The 8,447-nt window shown below is 40.0% G+C and overlaps 1 protein-coding gene across 1 annotated transcript in view; it reads left to right on the plus strand.

The window, feature by feature from the left end:
• Nucleotides 1–8,447, plus strand: part of STAC (SH3 and cysteine rich domain) — a 150,435-nt gene that overhangs the window by 104,266 nt on the left and 37,722 nt on the right. The window contains exon 9 of the mRNA XM_017873390.1: nucleotides 2,348–2,352. Within this exon, the coding sequence (XP_017728879.1) occupies nucleotides 2,348–2,352 (5 nt within the window). The remainder of the gene's footprint in view (nucleotides 1–2,347; nucleotides 2,353–8,447) is intronic.

Raw genomic sequence — 8,447 nt, forward strand, 5'->3', positions numbered from 1 at the left:
TTTTTGCACACTGATTTTGTATCCTGAGACTTTGCTGAAGTAGAGTATCAGCTTAAGGAGATTTGGGGCTGAGATGATGGGGTTTTCTGAATATACAATCGTGTCATCCGCAAACAGAGACAACTTGACTTCCTCTCTTCCCACTTGAATACCCTTTATTTCTTTCTCTTGCCTGACCCTGGCCAGAACTTCCAATACTATGTTGAATAGGAGTGGTGAGAGAGGGCATCCTTGTCTTGTGCTGGTTTTCACAGGGAATGCTTCCAGTTTTTGCCCATTCAGTATGATATTGGCTGTGGGTTTGTCATAAATAGCTCTTATTATTTTGAGATACCTTCCATCGATATTTAGTTTATTGAGAGTTTTTAGCATGAAGGGGTGTTGAATTTTATCAAAGGCTTTTTCTGCATCTATTGAGATAATCATATTGTTGTTGTCATTGGTTCTGTTTATGTGATGGATTACGTTTATTGATTTGCATATTTTGAAATAGTCTTGCATCCCCAGATGAAGCCCACTTGATCGTATTGGTTAGGATTTTTGTTCTGCTGCTGGATTCGGTGTGCCAGTATTTTATTAGGGATTTTCGCCTTAATGTTCATCAGGGATATTGGCCTGAAATTTTCTTTTTTGTTGCATCTCTGCCAGGTTTTGGTATCAGGATGATGCTGGCCTCATAAAATGAGTTAGGGAGGATTCCCTCTTTTTCTAGTGTTTGGAATAATTTCAAAAGGAATAGTACCAGCTACTTTTTGTACCTCTGGTAGAATTCAGCTGTGATTCCATCTGGTCCTGGGCTTTCTTTGGTTCGTAGGCTATTAATTACCGCCTCAATTTCAGAACTTGTTATTGGTCTCTTCAGGTATTCGACTTCTTTCTGGTTTAGTCTTAGGAAGGTGTATGTGTCCAGGAATTTATCCATTTCTTCTAGATTTTCTAGTTTATTTGTGTAGAGGTGTGTATAGTATTCTCTGATGGTAGTTTATATTTCTGTGGGATCAGTGGTGATATCCCCTTTATCATTTTTTATTGTGTCTATTTGATTCTTTTCTCTTTTCTTCTTTATTAGTCTGGCTACTGGTCTATCTATTTTGTTACTCTTTTCAAAAAAAAACAGCTCCTGGATTCATTGGTTTTTTGAAGATTTTTTCATGTCTCTATCTCCTTCAGTTCTGCTCTGATCTTAGTTATTTCTGGTCTTCTGCTAGCTTTTGAATTTGTTTGCTCTTGCTTCTCTAGTTCTTTTAATTGTGGTGTTAGGGTGTCGATTTTAGATCTTTCCCACTGTCTCCTGTGGGCATTTAGTGCTATAATTTTCCCTCTAAACACTGCTCTAACTCTGTCCCAGAGATTCTGGTACATTGTGTCTTTGTTCTCATTGCTTTCAAAGAACTTATTTATTCCTGCCTTAATGTCATTATTTACCCAGTAGTCATTCAGGAGCAGGTTGTTCAGTTTCCATGTAGTTGTATGGTTTTGAGTGAGTTTCTTAATCCTGAGTTCTAATTTGATTGCACTGTGGTCTGAGATTGTTATGGTTTCTGTTCTTTTGCATTTGCTAGGGAGTGTTTTATTTCCAATTGCGTGGTCAATTTTAGAATAAGTGTGATGTGATGCTGAGAAGAATGTGTATTCTGTTGATTAGGGGTGGAGAGTTCTGTAGATGTTTATTCAGTCTGCTTGGTCCAGAGCTGAGTTCAAGTCCTGAATATCCTTGTTAATTTTCTGTCTCATTTATCTGTCTAATATTGACAGTGGGGTGTTAAAGTCTCCCACTATTATTGTATGGGAGTCTAAGTCTCTCCTTGGGTCTCTAAGAACTTGCTTTATGAATCTGGGTGCTTTATGTATTGGGTGCATATATATTTAGGATAGCTCTTCTGGTGGCATTAACCCCTTTACTGTTATGTAATGGTCTTCCTTATCTTTTTCTATCTTTGTTGGTTTAAGGTCTGTTTTATCAGAAACTAGGATTGCAACCCCTGCTTTTTTTTGCTTTCCATTTTCTTGGTAAATGGTCCTCCATCCTTTTATTTTGAGCCTCTGTGTGTCTTTGCACATGAGATGGGTCTCCTGAATAAAGCACACCGATAGGTCTTGACTCTTTATCCAATTTGCCATTCTGTGTCTTTTAACTGGGGCATTTAGCCCATTTACATTTAAGGTTAATATTCTTATGTGTGAATTTGATCCTGTCATTACGATGCTAGCTGGCTATTTTGCCTGTTAGTTGATGAGTTTCTTCATGGTGTCAATGGTCTTTACAATTTGGTATGTTTCTGCAGTGGCTAGTACCAGCTGTTCCTTTCCATGTTTAGTGCTTCTTTCAGGAGCTTTTGTAAGGCAGGCCTGGTGGTGACAAAATCTCTCAGCATTTGCTTGTCTGTAAAGGATTTTATTTCTCCTTCATTTATGAAGCTTAGTTTGGCTGGATATAAATTTCTGGGTTGAAAATTCTTTTCTTTAAGAATGTTGAATATTGTCCCCCACTCTCTTCTGGCTTGTAGGGTTTCTGCAGAGACATCTGCTGTTAGTCTGATGTGCATTCCTCTGTAGGTAACCCAACCTTTCTCTCTAGCTGCCCTTAACATTTTTTCCTTCATTTCAACCTTGGTGAATCTGACAATTATGTGTCTTCGGGTTGCTCTTCTCAAGGTGTATCTTTGTGGTGTTCTCTGCATTTCCTGAATTTGAATTTTGGCTTGTCTTGCTAGTTTGGGGAAGTTGTCCTGGATAATATCCTGAAGAGTGTTTTCTAACTTGGTTCCATTCTCCTCATCACTTTCAGGTACACCAATCAAATGTAGGTTTGGTTTTTTCACATAGTCCCATATTTCTTGGAGGCTTTGTTTATTCTTTTTCATTCTTTTTTCTGTAATCTTGTTTTCATGCTTTATTCATTAAGTTGATCTTCAATCTCTGATATTCTTTCTTCTGCTTGTCTGACAAAAACAAGCAATGGGGAAAGGATTTCCTATTTAATAAATTGCATTGGGAAAACTTGCTAGCCATATGCAGAAAACTGCAACTGTATCCCTGCCTTACACCTTATACAAAAATTAACTCAAGATGGATTAAAGACTTAAACATAAGACTCAAAACTGTAAAAACCCTAGAAGAAAACCTAGGCAATACCATTCAGGACATAGGCATGGGCAAAGTCTTCATGACTAAAACCCCAAAAGCAATGGTGACAAAAGTCAAAATTGACCAATGGGATCTAATTAAACTAAAGAGCTTCTGTACAGCAAAATAAACTATCATCACAGTGAACAGGCAACCTACAGAATGGAAGAAACTTTTTGCAATCTATCCATCTATCAAAGGGCTAATATCCAGAATCTACAAAGAACTTAAACAAATTTACAAGAAAAAAGACAAACAACCTCATCAAAAAGTGGGCGAACAGACAGTTCTCAAAAGAAGACATTTATGCAGCCAACAGACACATGAAAAATGCTCATCTTCACTGGTCATCAGAGAAATGCAAATCAAAACTGCAATGAGATACCATCTGATGCCAGTTAGAATGGCAATCATTAAAAAGTCATGAAACAACAGATGCTGGAGAGGATGTGGAGAAATAGGAATACTTTTACACTGTTTATGGGGGTGTAAATTAGTTCAACCATTGTGGGAAATAGTGTGGTGATTCCTCAAGGATCTAGAACCAGAACTATTACCTTTTGACCCAGCAATCCCATTACTGGGTATATACCCAAAGGATTATAAATCATCCTACTATAAAGACACATGTGCACATATGTTTATTGTGGCACTCTTCACAATAGCAAAGACTTGGAACCAACCCAAATGCCCCTCAGTGAGAGACTGGATAAAGAAAATGTGGCACATATACACCATGGAATACTATGCAGCTATAAAAAACGATGAGTTCATGCCCTTTGCAGGGACATGGATGAAGCTAGAAACCATCATTCTCAGCAAACTAATACAGGAACAGAAAATCAAACACTGCATGCTCTCACTCATAAATGGGAGTTGAACAATGAGAACACATGGACACAGGGAGGGGAACATCATACAATGGGGCCTGTTGGGGGGTGTGGGGCTAAGGGAGGTATAGCATTAGGGGAAATACCTAATGTAGATGATGGGTTGATGGATACAGCAAACCACCATGGCACGTGTATACCTATGTAACAAACCTGCACGTTCTGCACATGTATCCCAAAACTTAAAGTATAATTAATATATATATATAATGTATATAATACATACACACTATATATATATGTATGTATATATACACTACATATATGTATATATTTTAATCTCCAAATTAATATTGATAGAAAAATCAAACTAAAACTATCGGAGTCAACTAGGAGCTATCCAATTCATGGTAACTGAAACACTAGATAGAATAGGTGAGTCTTGTGGCCTTCTCAAAATCTAAATCATTCTCTTACTTGAGGTTCCTCATGTTTCAGGGGTTGTTAAGCTAGAGTCAATTCTGGGTTTACATCCTACTTGCTGTGTGACCTTAAGCAATTTATAAACATCTCATTACTCTGATTTCCTTATTTATAAAGAATAATAATGATCTCTTCCCCTTAAGGTATTTGGTGAGACTAAAATGATAGAAAGGAAATTAAACATATCGGTGCCTATAATCATAAACACTCAGTAATGAGTACTTATCACAGTTTTTATAATGTGGTGTTCACTGGCCTATCTCAAGGAAAAGACTTCTGCTTCCGTGCATTCATGACCCCAAAACATGAGTCATCTCATGATAGGGCTCTCTGTGTTTTCCCATCCTAGAGCAGAATAGAAAAGAGTACTTTTCCAGTCAAATGGTCCCTTGGAGATTCGTTCTTTCTTCTTCTAAAAAAATGCGGAGATAAGTTAGCACTCAAAACTATTTAATTGCCAGAGCATTGGGAAAATAGCCACCATTTGGAGGTAGACGCTGCTTGTCTGAATGCTGTGCCAGCCAAATTATCAATCACCAGTTACTCTCTTCACATGGCTTCTAGAAAGCCTGCCTCTCCATGCTGGAGCTACCTGGGCTTTCCCAAATCTTCAGGTTTGTGTCATTTCCCACCCATGGTCCACCACCTCAGTGAAATTACCCTTCTGTTTCACCTACCCAAACTCCTATAAACGGTGAGAGCCACCGAAGTGCTTCAGTTAGACCCTGTTTCCCAGGTTTCTTATGCTATCAGGATCGGTTCCAGCAGCTCCGCCAAATTTCATGGTGGATATAATATCCAGCAAGACATCACAGCAGATTTATTTATCCTGCTGGAGTCTGACAACTCTCCCTGGCTCACACCCTGAGGTCAGCTTTGTTTCAGAATTAGTTTGAGATCTGCTACCAAGTGAGTCTTGGGTCTCTCCAGAGCAAAGTTTGGGGCCTGAGTCCTGGCTCCTTAGATTTGTAGAGACAATTAAGCTTTCGTACATCTGAGTTTTCTCTATTGCTGAGTACAATCGTCATGCTGAACTCACTGGCTGAAATTGTAAATATTACCTGAACAGTCCGGCATAATCGGTGGGAGAGGAGGAGATGGCCTTTATCAAGTGAAGCCCTGTTCTGTTAGAGATATGACAAGCCCTGTGAGCCAGAGCAGAGCCTGCCTAGAATTCATTGCTGGGATGAAGCCATGCCTTGAGCAGATGATCCACAATTAACTATCTGCTGACGAAGACAAGGGTGACATATATTTACTTTACAATAAGTACACCATATTGGGTCCTTTTGAGATTGTCATTTAGGTGTGTAACATTTAAGATTTAACAGCTTTCTATTATAGAGATCCTATAGTTTTATATTAGAAGATTATTCTGAAGTCATAACATTTTTTTTTAAAAAGTCATTTCAGAAAAATACAGAATGTCACTGGGATAATGAGGAATGATGTCTAGCTGCCTGGTGGTGGTCGTCACCCTGCGTGCTTATTTTACTTGGTTGCAGGCCATTAGAAGTCAAGTTGTCTGGTCACGAATGACACATCTACAGTCTGCTTCGAGGCAATCAGGACTAGCCATTCCCAGGAGTGAAATGTCTGCATTACACAGACTGCAAGATTGGAGTGATAAATCACACTTACTCTTTTTTTTTTTTTTTCTTTTTTTTTTTTTTTTTTTTTTTTTTTTTTTGCCAAGAGATTATAGGTTCCCATTTTAAAAGCCAGGCACTTGATTTAGAATGTTTAAGGCAATGCTTTGGGAACGCTTTGGGCATTTAGCATAACACCTTGAATGAACTGGAGCTTTGTGAATTATCTTTTTCTCCTCAGATCATAAGGTAGAAAAAAATTCCTTTTAACAAACTAGCACTCTTATCCACCCACCTTCTGATCCAGGGCAGTATGCTGGGTATTGACCTCGGGAAAGAGAACAAGGGAGTGAGGGTACAGGAAATGTTAGGAGTGTGAGCTTGAGGACAAAGATGACCCAACTGGCAAAGCCAGCAGTTGTCAATCAGAGCAGATGAATTATCACATCAGGAAATATTCATTATATATCTGCTCAATAATAAGAAAAGCTTCTGCCAAAGGCCAATGCTCCAGACCTCTCCCCGAACCTCCAGATTCACGTACCCTCCTGCCTACCCCAGCAATGTACAGAGCATGGCAGCTCTGCCCTCTCTTCCACAAACCTGCCTCTTATGGTGAAAGATGTCAACCTCTGCCCAGGCCTCAAGTCAGCCAGGGAGAGGCCTCGCTCTACTTTTGCCCAAAATGTATTTGATGCTCAATTCCTACTCTTCTCTTTGCCTAAAATCAACTATATCTCTCCCCACCTTCATCTCTCACCTGGACTGTTGTAAAAGAGCTTCCTGCTCTCTGTGTTTTCAGTCTTCCTCTCCCTTCCTATCCACTATGGGTGACAGTGCACTAAGGTAACAGTACAGTGTTCTGGGCTTCATCTCATCTTTGAAGTCATACAGAATGATTCACATCCCTTCTCTACTTTCTAACAATAGGGCTTACTAACTAACTTTCTGAATCTGTTTTCTCATCTTGAAAACAGGAATAATAAGGCCTGCCCTTACTGCCCTTAAATCTAGGATCGATGTGATTAAATAAGATAGCAATATCTGGTACATGGTAGGACCTTAATAATATTAATTCCAGTCAGTTCTTTTTTATATTTCAAAAGTAGGTGCTTCCTTTCCAGAATTAAGGAGGGAGAGAGGGAGCAAAAGGGGGGGGAGGGGAGAAGAGAGAGAAAGAGAATATATGAGCATTCACTGAATGTTTAAGAATAAAAAGTGTGGGCATCAGTTGACCTGGATTTAAGTCCTAGCCAAGCCACTATCTAGCTGTGTAACCCCCATGGATCCTGAAAAAGTTACCCTAACCATCTCAGCCTCTGCTTCCTGACTTGTAGAAGGAGATAATCACTTTGCCTGCCTTCCCAAGTCTGCTCGAAACACACATATTTGCTCAAAACTGTCCAATGTCTTCCCATTGCCCTGGGGTAAAATCTAGAATATTTATGGGGACTCCAGGACCCACAGTCTCATCCATGGTGACCTCTCTCATCCATCTACACTGGCCTTTTTTTTCACAAAAGGACCACACCACCCACTTGCCAAAGGATTTTTCTCCCTGCAGAGTCTGCTTCTCCCTCCATCCTCCTACCCACCACTATCAAACACACACATTCATACACACACAGGCAAACTCTTCCAGTTGACTATGATTCATCCACTAGATCTCAGGTCAAATTTCATTTCCTTGTTGCAGCCTTTCCTGTTACCCCACTTTGGATTACATTCTTCTGTTATATTCTTTCATGATGCCATAGTTCTCTCAAACACTTATCTCTACTTGTATTTATATATTTTTGGAATTATTTGGTTAATCTCTATCTCTCCTGTAAACTCCATGAGAACAAGTCTGTAATTACTAACCCTCATATCCCTAGAGCATGAGTTCATTCTTGAAACATAGTAGATGTATAGTAGATAATAATTATTTGACAAATGAATGAGTATTGTGGAGATTAACTGAACTAATGCTATGCCTGGCATATACACTTAGTGGGCAAATCAAGTCTATAATACAATGGAAACTATAGGCCAGGCACAGTGGCTCACGCCTGTAATCCCAGCACTTTGGGAGGCTGAGGCGGGTGTATTGCCTGAGGTCGGGAGTTCAAGACCAGTCTGGCCAACATGGTGACACCCCGTCTCTATTAAGAACACAAAAAAGGCCGGGCGCGGTGGCTCAAGCCTGTAATCCCAGCACTTTGGGAGGCCGAGACGGGCGGATCACGAGGTCAGGAGATCGAGACCATCCTGGCTAATACGGTGAAACCCTGTCTCTACTTAAAAATACAAAAAACTAGCCGGGCGACGAGGCGGGCGCCTGTAGTCCCAGCTACTCGGGAGGCTGAGGCAGGAGAATGGCGTAAACCCGGGAGGCGGAGCTTGCAGTGAGCTGAGATCCGGCCACTGCACTCCAGCC

The sequence above is a fragment of the Rhinopithecus bieti genome, unplaced genomic scaffold, assembly GCF_001698545.2.
Source record: "Rhinopithecus bieti isolate Rb0 unplaced genomic scaffold, ASM169854v2 scaffold_5626, whole genome shotgun sequence".
NCBI lineage: Eukaryota > Metazoa > Chordata > Mammalia > Primates > Cercopithecidae > Rhinopithecus > Rhinopithecus bieti.